Below are 12,174 nucleotides of genomic sequence, written 5' to 3'. Positions count from 1 at the left end.
TAATAAAATAGGTTGAAGAAAAGTTAAATAATCTCATAGATACCTTAAGAAATAAAACAGGCTTTCTTAGCATACCTATTAATGGCACCATATCGATAGCCGCACGGTTTAAGGCGTCAGTCCTTTAATCGTGTGCAAATTTCTGTTTGGGTTCGATTCCTGCGGCCGGTAGACCGTAGATTAGCTATGCTTGTACGGAGGATTGGCACCCTCTGTGCAGGTATGGTAGGGTGGAAGAATGTTGGCTTGGGTCAATGAGAGAGATTGACACCAGTTGGCATTTGACCACCCCTTTAATTAATGAGGTTTTTCAGATTTCCCTCATTCCTGCACTGAATGGTGGTTAGGGCCTACCAACATAAGTCGTTCCTGGGCGCAAATGCGGCCTGCCTAATAATAATATGCCGCCTCGAGAAAAGTAATGTTTAGAAAATGGCGCACTCTCCGAAAAAAGTGAGCGGGGGCTCCGTCATCCAGTAACCACATATTTTACCGAACATTTAATGACACGTCATCCAATAACTCCGGCAAGCGATTTTGCAAAAAATCTAGATAACCGTCTCTAAGCGTCTAGGCAATTCAAAAGGTCCTATTAAAGTGTCATTAACGATTCCGGCTCACATGTTCACTGAAAACTGTTGCTGAACGGCATGACACCGCGACGTATTTCGTGTGGATTTTCGATAGTCCAGTGGTGAGTGTTGTGGACGTTATGTACCCCATTTCGACTGAAACATGCTTCATCTGTAACAAGAAATTGAGGATTTCTTCCATATTCCTGAAGCAACCATTCGCAAGAACATCGACGTAGTGGAAAATCCTCAGGAGTCAGCGCTGGAACACGTTGAATATGAAATGGGTACAACTGAGCTTCTCGTAATGTCCGTCACACAACAAGATGTGAAATATTTACTTGGTGAACGATATTTATGGTGCTACGATGCGGATCTTCTTGGACGAAATCTAAAATCATCTCCTCGACATTTAAGATTCTTAGTGGTCGCCCTGGGCCACCGTCGCGACCTCGATGCGGTTGTACTTCACTGGTGTCCAAAACTCTTTGCGCTACAGCAACAAATGTTCGCGGTGCGGGGGCACATAGTTCAGGATATCTCGCCCGGTACACTTGACAAGCTCTATCTCTATGGACATTTTCGTTTGCTTCGCCATAAATTATGAACGCATCATAATATTCGCTATGGCTAAATAAATGCTCCATTTTCAAAGAAAGCTTGAAAATAAGACTATTAAATGTACTGAAAAACAGCACAGCAATCGCTACAACAATGTATTTCAAACTGACTTTCGAATACAGTCCGGCTTCATAGGAAACCTACAAACTCGTAAAAAGTGTTACAGAATTTTTTGTAAGTACTCGATGCGGTAAAATAATGTATTTCAGCAGTTCCAAAACAGTTTTAAACACATTTTTAATTAGCCTTTTTCTCTATAACCTTAAACTTCCGATACAAGTTTGTAACATCAGTTAAGTCAGTTTTTGCTACTTTTTCACCCCCCTTTAAATTTCTGACATAAGTTCATTAACACCCTGTATAACACAGGATTAGAGCTACATTGGTATAAATCTCTCATACAGAGCCTTCATAAATGATTACAAGCCACGTGACACAACATTCTGTTTCACCGGATGCTGCTTGGTGTAATTTTTCACGAAATTTTATTCAACCAATCAGCGATCGCGCTAATATTGGTGACTTTAAGATTTAGGGATTTTTAGTTGACAATACCAGCCGTGCAATGTTGGTTGCCTAAACTCGGTGGTCACGTGGCTTGTAATCATTTATGAAGGCTCTGTACCCCATTAAATTTTTGAAGGTCTACCACAATACAGTGTACTTATGGAAACACCCTAGTAAAAAAGGTATTTATTGAGTGACACATGTTATTTAAATTTATTTTTCAATTGCCAAAGCCTACTTATTATTTCGTTTCATTGCAGAATGATGAAAGATAATTATTTATTTTTCTATTTTAAATTTGACTACGCCACTGGATTGTGTATCCTCCTGAATTTTTACTATAATTCGCGGGAAATTATTTATTGCAAATCGAAGATCTATGAACTAATAAAAAATTTAAACAAATAAAATGTTAACATTTAAATGACTTCTTCTAGATGGGTCGTGCAATACAACCCATAAAAAATGGATTACACCGCTAAAATTAAATATAACAATACTTTTATCAAAATGTATACCATAGTAAGGTAATTGGTTAGGAGTAGAGTACATTAGAAGTAGAAGATCATTTCCAATCAAAGATTTCAAAGGAATTATGATTTGTTCTTACAATTTTAATTTGTTTTGGCGGTTATAATGAAATTATTAAAATTAATATTTAACAAATATGACCATTCCCGCGGATATCCGCTACTTGATCTATATTTAATTGTAGACATTGGCGTAACAATTATTTCTAAAATTGAGGTTTGGTAGTAATGAATGTATTTAGAAACTCGTTTTAACCACTGTATTTATAAATAGAACTTTTCGAAATACCAGTAAGTAACCTAAGAACAGCGTGTGCAATTATGTCAGTGTTGTATACTAATTTAATAGAATCCTCCCATAGCTCTGTGAAATTTACATACGAGTATAATACAATGCAAACAACAAGGTATTGCGGATGTCGTTTCAATACAATTTTTTAATAACGGTATTTCATTAGTATCTGATAACAAATAACATAACAACTTTCCAAAATTTAATCATTCAATCACTCGCCTGATGATTATTTTTGCATGAGCCTCAAACCCTTTCATTTTCAAATAGGTAGGTATCCAGTTTTACAAATAACTGAGATGTAGTCCAAAATTTGTCAAACTGGAACTGGATTATAATTATTGCAACTAAATATAAACCTTAAATTTTAAATGGAGCATTGTTCATCAAAATTGGCTGTTCGAAAATTTCATTAACTCTTACATTAAAATGAAGAAAGTTACATTTAGATGTTGGTCTGTTGGTTAGCTCAATAACGTAACACAACAACTACAAGTTTGTGAGACCAGAAGTTTTTAAAGCCGGTTCCAGATGAAGTGGTGACTTGCCAGATATTTGTCAAACGTAAAAAAATGCCGTATCATGTGGATGCTGCATATCGATAAATTTGACATACCTCCACTAGCCAAGCGTTTGTACAGTTGATCAGTTGATGTCAAAAAAATACGATCAAGAAAACTGAGAGACATTTTTAAACAGAAACTTTCTAATCTTTATTCATTTATTTTTAAACAGAAAAATTTTAATCCATTAATTTTGGAATTTTTTTTTCGAACTATTTGGAGGGGGCGATCGCCTCCTCTTGGATCCGCGCCTGCCGTGTGTATGGACAACTTGGCGATATAGATTTTAGCTTAATAATCGGTAAATATTTGAAACATTTGTGTTTGACAAATGTTGGGCGAGTGACCACGAGTTCCGGAAGCGGTTTAAGAATCATCACGCTATTGCGATTGTCAGCGAAACACGACTCATCCCGATTTTTTTTACATCCACGCTTGATATTGTTAACCTTCTATATTTTTTTCCATACAATATTTGCTAATTTAGATATGTTTTCGTTTCTTAGTTTCTAAATTTTGAGATCATTTTCTGTTATAAACTAATGTCCTAAGTCTATTAACATTGCAATGTCGTAATCTGAAAATAATCTAGTCTATCAAAATGATCCAGATTCACTAAAGTGATGGGCATGGGTATATGCGGAATAAGTATATAATTACAAACATTCCCAGTATTATATTCATATTAGGTTTAAGATCTCGTTAGAGATCGAAATAGCGGATTGAAAAGAAGACCTTACTAAATCGTATGCATTCAGGTCGATGTTACGAAAACTAATTTAAATAGATGAGAACACATAATTTAAAGCGTAACTAGCAAACAATTTGTCAATGTCTTGCTAACAGTGGCTAAAATTTTTTGTTTATCTCTCTCTAAAAGCAATGTGGTTGGTACTTTTCATTTCCTAGTGTTTATAAAGAGATACTGCAAAGTTCCCTGAGTTTTCGGATTGATTTGCCGTAACCTACGGAAGATTGTCACAACGATGCTTTTGGAGAGTCACCGTTGAAGATGCTGACAGTGAAAAATGGCGAAAAGTTTGGAAACAGTGAATGCGACTAATTACAGAGGTCACCACTATTGTCTGAGAGTGGGTCAAAGATTGATGATGTTCCAACCGAACGAATCCAAGAAGTTCTGGAGTGGCACTTTTCCCTTGCAATGAAATTGGTTTTCATCCCTCACCTGGCAACTGGACTCGGAATAGCGGAACTCATTTCAACACGCCGCTACAACAACAGTTCTTAACTGACTGAGACAAATGGGCGCACGTTCTGCTCAAAATACATTGACCTTGAATACAGTGTTCCTAACTTTATCGACCACGAAAACCACAGAGCATCAGAATCTCAGTACTTTTACTTTGTGCATATGCCTCATACTTTAAATAACATCACGGGACGTGAAAGCCTTAAAATCACCAGGTCCAGCAATGTTACAACACCCTGTGCGTGCTCAAATGTTTCGCCTACGGTCAGGACGTCGATCAAAAATGGGCTGGTTAGCCCACGGTTGCAATTAAGCAAAATGCAAATTCGGAAGGAATCCGGAATACTAAAGTGAGAAATTATTTCGATCCAAGTTCAAACGCACGAGTTCGTGACTGAACACGGCGCACGATAGGCGGACGATCCTCGGGCATGATGCATGCCCTCGCATGCCTATACGGTGAGCCTGAAAAACCTCACATAAATTTGATGGAGTACGTTTTCATGTCAAGTTATAGTCTTAAACTTTTATGTACAAGTTAAATTCCGCAAGCCACTATAAAACATGGTATTGAAAACTATGGTTTTTACATACAGAATTTATACAGGGTGTTCGTGTAGTGTAATGTGTAAAACAGAGCCTTCATAAATGTTTACAAGCCACGTAAGCCTTGGGCTTAGGCAACAACGAACTGTAACAAACCGTTAGGCCTACGCTCGAAATAATGCGATCGCTGATTAGTTGAATAGAATCTCGTGAAAAAGTACACCAGTGAACCAGAATGTTGTGTTTTAATGTAATCTTGAACTTATCGTTTTAATAATTTTTAATTTTACCGAGATTTAATTGCCAACATGAAGGAAATAAAATTGCTGTTCCAAACTTAATGGTCACATGGCTTGTAATCATTTATGAAGACTATGTAGTATAAATCAGAGTAAATAAAAAAACTTTACAACATGAGTCCTAATCTTAACGATTTTCTAGAAAAAACTGTTTATATATGGATCTTCATAAAGTTCAAAATCAAATTTTCCAAAATAAAATAAATTAATAACAATAATAACTAAAACTGTATGATTTTAAAAGTAATAATAATTTAGTTTTCCATACATCACTATGTATCATAATAAGATATCATTTGTGAGATTTTTAGTTACGAGTAACTCAACTTTAACGACATGCACAATAGTTCTCTCTGTCGTTATCAGCATGAACAATATTCTATTCTCATTAATTTTCTGTTGTTTTCATTGTTTTCCAAACTGCATTCTCCGTTCTCTCCACAAATTGTTGCGTCAGTAGCAGTTTTCAGTAGGTAGCCAGTAAGCCAGTTGATTAAGCGGTGATTATTTGGTATCAATTTTTTATTCAATATTTTATTTGTATATTATGTTTACCAAACGTGAATATCACGACATCGATGAATCAATTTATGAGGAAAGAAAATGTATAAAACTTGACGTATTTATCTGTAACCAGACAGATATTTACCACATGCTGTCAGTCAAATTTTATAGACCCTGATCCATTTTCTTTTGTTATTCAGATACAAGGCGTAATAATACATTTTTAAAAATCAAATTTCATTCATATATTTGCCAAAAATCAGCATAATGTATTGAAATTTGATACCAGTAAGTTTTCAAGAATGTTAAATATGTTAGTGCTGTTTGTTTTTTACCATCTGCTAGACGTCGTTAGGTGAGTGACTTAGTGACATTTTGTGACAAACCTTTTTTTGAGGTTAGGTTTTTTACAATATTTGTGGTATATCGTAATATAAAATTTCATTTTACATAAAAATGGTATTCCTGTTGAAATCTCCGAAAACACATCGTCTTTTTCCCATCAGCTTCTATTCCTTAATATACAGAGTGTCCGGAAACGAATAGACTATAGAATAGCTTTCATGGATGAAAAATAATTTAGTTACTTTAGAACAATTCAGTTCGAGAATATTGTTTTATCCATTTTTAACAACTAATACTAACAACTTTGTATAGAAGCAACTTGGTTTATTTGGGTTCATTAAAATTGACGACATTTTAGCAATTTCGACATGAGTACCATTTTTACGTGAAATTAAATTTTACGTTATAATACATGACATATATTGTAAAAACTGTAACTTTGTAACTTCAAAAGAGCTATCTCTCATAAAATGTCAGTGACTAAGGTCGTAACTAACCACCTCTAGGAGATGGTCAAAAACTAATAATATTGACGATTTTAGTAGCTTCAAAAACTTACCTGTACTAAATTTCATTGGTTTAAAAAAATATATTGCTAAAATTTGATTTGAAAATAATATTATTGGGCGCCTTCTTAAAAATAAAACCTAAATTTATTATACCTTTTTCCAAAACATCATGTATAAAAAAAGTATAAAGTGCGATTTTTGAAATATCGGGACATTCCTATTCACGAAAATATATGTTTGAAAAAATTGTTTAAGTAGTAATTTCTTAAACATTGTTCCGCCAAATACTTTTCAGAAGAAATCTCTCATTTTTTAGTACTATCGACCTTTTTTAAGGTTGCATTACCATTGCACCTTGATCGCAAAGAGTCACCATAGATAGTAAAATATACGGAATTTGTGTTAATTCTGGCCCTCCCTGTATATGTTCGAGCCGCCTATACATTACAATTTAATTTGAAGCCAGCGTATAATTTAAGTTTCTCGTTTGAATTTCCTGGTGAGTGACCCGTCCTGGGAAGAAATGCCTAACTATACCAGTAATTTGCCCGCGAACCATCAATTTTCCGAAAAATGTTGCGATGATTATCTTAACAATTCCTCAGAGTCTCGTCCGGTCTCTCGGTATGCGATGCTACGAAATAAATGAAGGATTAAGTTAAAAAATGTAGTCTGCTATGTTTGGAAGTCGACCACAAAAACAAAAATTAAAAATAATAATAATTATAAGGACCATGTTACTTGGGAATAAGCTACATTTTCTTTAAATGTTTCTAGACGATCATTTATCTGTTTTCTTGTCAATTTTTAACGTAGAATCCGCTATTAAATTATAGCCACACATTTCAGTTGCACTCTGTATACGATTTGATTGAGATTTGTTTTTAATAAATTTTTCGTATTATTTTCATAGAAAATGGACAAAAAGTAATTGTTATTTTCTGGTTTGATTTTTGAGAAAAATATAATTGTGAAAACTGCATTTAGATATATTTATTATTTTAAGTGATACAGATTTTGCTGTTTCCGATTTGCAAATATATTTTTGTGTAAATATCCTGTATGTTACATAATTTGAAAGGGAATTTTAATATACAGGGTGGGCCATTAGTGTGAGAAAGTAAAATAACTCCCTTGTTACTCATAATACAGAAAAAAAGTGTATATAAAAGTTGTACAGAATCAAGAATCCTAAACTACGAGAAAATTCTATATATGGCAATATAAACAGTTTATCAATTTAGTGCGGGGTTGCCAAGTTATGTAGAAAATTCTTCGAATTTGGGAAAATACATGACCTCGAAGAAGTTGTATTAAATTTCAGCTACTAGCACTTGGAACAAAATAATTAGACAGAGTTATAGGTAAATGTTAGACAAAGGCTCCTATATTAGCTAACATCGATATTTTATACAGGGCATTTTTTACAATACGATCATTTTTAGAAAGTTTAAACTTGATTTTCTAAAATTCTTCAAATGGAACACCCAGTATTTTATTGTTCTATTTTATTTACATATCGGTCCATTTCAATTTTTATTAGGAATGTTCTATATCTAACACTGAGTTTTCTCAGAAATCCATATGTTTAAAAATATACGGGGTGTTCAATTTGTCGTGTCCCGTTTTTACTAATCGCCCTGTATGTTTCAAATTAATTTTGTCCTTTAGGCTTTTTGATTCTGTACAACTTTTATGTAAACTTTTTTCTGTATTATGAATAACAAGAGAGTTATTTTACTTTCTCACACTAATGGTCCACCCTGTACGTCAAAAATGGAAAAATATGTAGCATGTTCCGACTAAAAAATATTAATTTCTGTAGATGACAACTACGAAACCAGAAGTATAAAAACATATTCCGTAAGTCACTACGCAAAAAACTGAAACCTCTCACAAAAAAAATCACCAATGAAGAAGTTATTCAACATTACAAGTTAATACCAAAAAATTTAAAATTGTATTTGACAAACGAATCAAGATATTCAAATGCACTGTTCGTCATTCAATTTAATTCGAAAATCGACAGAAAATCTACTTTTTATCTTCGAGAAATACAAGATTCAAAATTCATTTTGTTTTTTCTCTGCTTCAAATCTTAGTACCTATTTAAGAGAAATTCTAGGGTTGTATTGAAATGGAAATATCTTGTCTTAAAAATAGTAACCGAAATTAAATACATTTATCTAATTTCCAAAATATTCGATGGCTCCGAAATTCTAGGGTTCTAAATGATGGTATTTCCCAGTATCTCTGCCATTAACTGCAAATTTTTGCCCATAATTCGTTAGGCCAGTAATCCAAGTTTCATCAATCTACGTCATTTTAAGAAGTATTTAAATGAATGTAACATTTTTTAATTTCGACACAATGTATCCGAAAACAAAGAGATTTTTATTGATTTCTGAGCATTCAGTATTAAAGTTTTGCATCATTAACAATCTCTTCTAAAATATTTGAGATGCATAGTGTTGAATCTTTTTTGTATTTTTTATGGGATGCCATTTTTCTTTTCCTCTTCAGTACTTATATTACTAAAGCGCATCTACTTTTTTCCCCCATTGCTTTGGTGCCTGCTGAATCGAAAGCGTAATAAACATTGAACTATCACCACGATCTGCAACAGACAATCCAATCGTCTTCGTTCTTTGATAAACGACACTATTAAAAAGCCAGGTATAAATCCCCGGCTACCTGTCCAATTAATGGACATCTCGTTCGGACAAACAGTGTCACTTGTCAAACCAACAAACCAATTTGTTCCGATTCGCGACATGCGGTGCCCGTGCCTCGCGCACACGGAAGCGGCCTCTATAAATAGAACACTCCGTATTAGGCGCGCGTAGATTTCAGTCACAAATTCGCGCTGCGGAAAGCAAAAAGAACTGAAAAACTGGCTCGAGGATCTGCCTGAACCCGTTAGTTACTCGTTCCGAGATGCGGTAACGGGGCTAGGCTGTTTTCCGTTTAATTTCCACCAAACGCTTATTATCTGTTAGTTGCTGTGTGTTACTGGACGGGAATATGATGCGACCGGCAGCCAGGTTTGATTTGATTATTCAGAAGAATAGCTACAAAAATAGAAAAATCAATGAACCTGACATTGATAACCAGTGTTAAGTCGTTAAATGTGATGCATTTTCACATTAAAACAATGTACTGAGGTTAATGATTAGTAGCGATCGATTAATCAATTTATTTGTTAATAACTATAATTGTATGAACACTACAACATTGTAAAATTTCAATTGATTCATTATGTCAATTTTGCAAATAATTATCCCAATGCCATATGTGATAAATACATATAAAAAACAAATTCAGTGAAGCAATAGTTGATTTATATCAAGTTGATTGTATCAATCTCTAAGGACAATATCTTTGACCAATATATTTCCTTCGTAAACTAGATGTCCATTCTAAGCTACTACCAATACCAGTTTATGAGCATTTACACTGTAAAAAAATCGGTGTGAGTGAAAGCAATAAAGGTTCTGAGTGAATCCATTGGTTGAAATTATTGAGTACATGTTCACTCAACATTGGGCATTTTGATCAGTTTACTAATTTGTAATCTTTATATTTAAACTAAACTGAGTACTTTCCCTCAAATATAGGTACTCCTTAAATAAATTCTTCACGTAAACACGTATTTGGTGCACTTGTACCTAAATCAGGGTAAATGTCCTCATTACTGAGTGAGTTTAAATATATATTAATTTCGAGTAATTTGAATGGCGCCGTGAAGATGGCACCACTTACATATTGCTTCTATAATCTCGACCATAGTTGATAGGGGCCCGTTAGATGCTCCAGAAACGCGTGATCGCCAGAAGAAGAGGCCTTAGCCGGCGGTGGTGAGTCTCAGCTGGCGGGTCTGAGCCAGGACAGAAGGAGGTCCCGCGAAGTGAATTAATTTCAACACTGTTATATCCTAATTAATCATTTATGAGTGATTTATTTTAGCACTCAATATTTAGTTATTTAAAAACCAGGTCTGAGTAAAAAATGACTCAATAATAGTTAAATTTAAATCATATTAGAGAAAAATTCTACTCTAAATTGGTTTTATATCCTCAGAATAGAGTCAAAAGTCGCTCAATTGAACAACTGATAGTTAGCAGTAACTCGGATTTGAGTAAAACTCACTCACTTCTCATGTAATAGTTTCACTCAGTTGTACTCATACTTATTGAGTAAAATTGAGTGAAATTTGAGTGAAATTTTTTTACAGTGTAGTCGTATTCTAAGTCATTTCACTCAACTTTTGAATCTGACCTACGAACCCGTTTGCAGAACCCTTACACCTTTACCTGTTTTGAATTAACCACCAAAACTCTCCACAGAGCTGCAAATTAAATTTAAAAAACCCGATAATGTAAAAAGAGCGATCGCCAAGGCAATTTCACCCCACTTTCTATTTTTTCAGCGAAAACAGTAAGAATGCTACGAAATTCGAGCTGTCGATACCGATACCGAGTTGCCGCACTAAGTCTATAATAACAACCAGATTTCACGAATGGGAAATCAACAGTCATGCATCTTCCGAATCCGGAGAGACCAGACGTCAGAATTGCAAACGAACAGCAGTACCTGAGAATTCGCGGTGCCACCCCGAAGTGTGATCGAACATCGACTCTGATCTCGCAGTTCCGTAACCAGATTCTGTAACTCTAGCCAATAGGAATACACGACACGAAATCAAGCGTATTCGTTGCCTTACGATACTTTAACACTTCATTTTCCTATTAATATAAAACAGTTTTGTTGAAACCACATAACTATGTGATAGATATGTGTATCCACTGAGTTTCTTTAGAATAATATTGTTATCAATTTCTGTAGTTATTTATATTTCCTATTTTAATCATTAATATTAATAATAATTAATATTAATAATGTTAATTGCTAATACTAATAAGTTATGATATTGGTATGAATACCAAACCGATATACATTTCGTAAATAAACAACTACACTGGAAACAAAATTTCTGAAACCGGTCCTGTTAGGAAGATACGTCCGAAATATGCACTTACCAAAGAGACGGACCTTTGTCCCAGACTTGGCGAGTCAGCAGAGCTCTCCACCTCCGACGGACAGTCCAAAAGGATTCGGGGCGTCTCCCCAGACCTGCTCCCAGGGCGCCGACCCCCCGCCTGGCTGTAGGACCTGGGGCTCTGCTCTGCCGAACTCATCGCGACATCGCGAGGTCACAAGCTCGAGGGCGACGCCACTCTGCAGAAGGTTACCATGCGCCTCAAGTCAATGTACCTGTAAAGGATGTAGAAATTAATTTGGATAAATATAACATAAGCTACAGTGTGTTCCATTTAAAATTATTAACTTAACTAAAAACTTCAAAACCAGAAGAGGTATTTAAATTATGTAAAAAGTATAGTGTAGTTCATATAAATTCTTCAATTCTGAATACAAACGTAATTTCTCTTCAGGGTGGTGTAGACAGCGCAACCAAAGAACATTTTCAATTACTGAAGCTTTAGAAAAACCATATAATGGACCAATTTTTGTAGCTATCAAAGTATGTAGCGAATATTATAAAAAGATCTCGGGTCAACACAACAGTCTAAATTTCGAAAATGTCATCGAATTTTGCATGGCACGTCGATCACGTCGATCAAGTGGAGTTCCAAAGCTTTTTTTCGGAAAAATTAG

The 12,174-nt window shown here is 34.7% G+C and overlaps 1 protein-coding gene across 1 annotated transcript in view; it reads right to left on the bottom strand.

Moving 5' to 3' along the window:
* Positions 1-11,744, bottom strand: part of LOC108917698 — a 76,567-nt gene extending 64,823 nt beyond the window's left edge. The window contains exon 1 of the mRNA XM_018724435.1: positions 11,538-11,744. Within this exon, the coding sequence (XP_018579951.1) occupies positions 11,538-11,696 (159 nt within the window). The 5' untranslated portion in view covers positions 11,697-11,744. The remainder of the gene's footprint in view (positions 1-11,537) is intronic.
* Positions 11,745-12,174: the final 430 nt, after the last annotated feature.

The sequence above is a fragment of the Anoplophora glabripennis genome, unplaced genomic scaffold, assembly GCF_000390285.2.
Source record: "Anoplophora glabripennis isolate ALB-LARVAE unplaced genomic scaffold, Agla_2.0 scaffold44, whole genome shotgun sequence".
Taxonomy (NCBI): domain Eukaryota; kingdom Metazoa; phylum Arthropoda; class Insecta; order Coleoptera; family Cerambycidae; genus Anoplophora; species Anoplophora glabripennis.
This window is presented reverse-complemented; position numbering and strand designations above follow the sequence as displayed.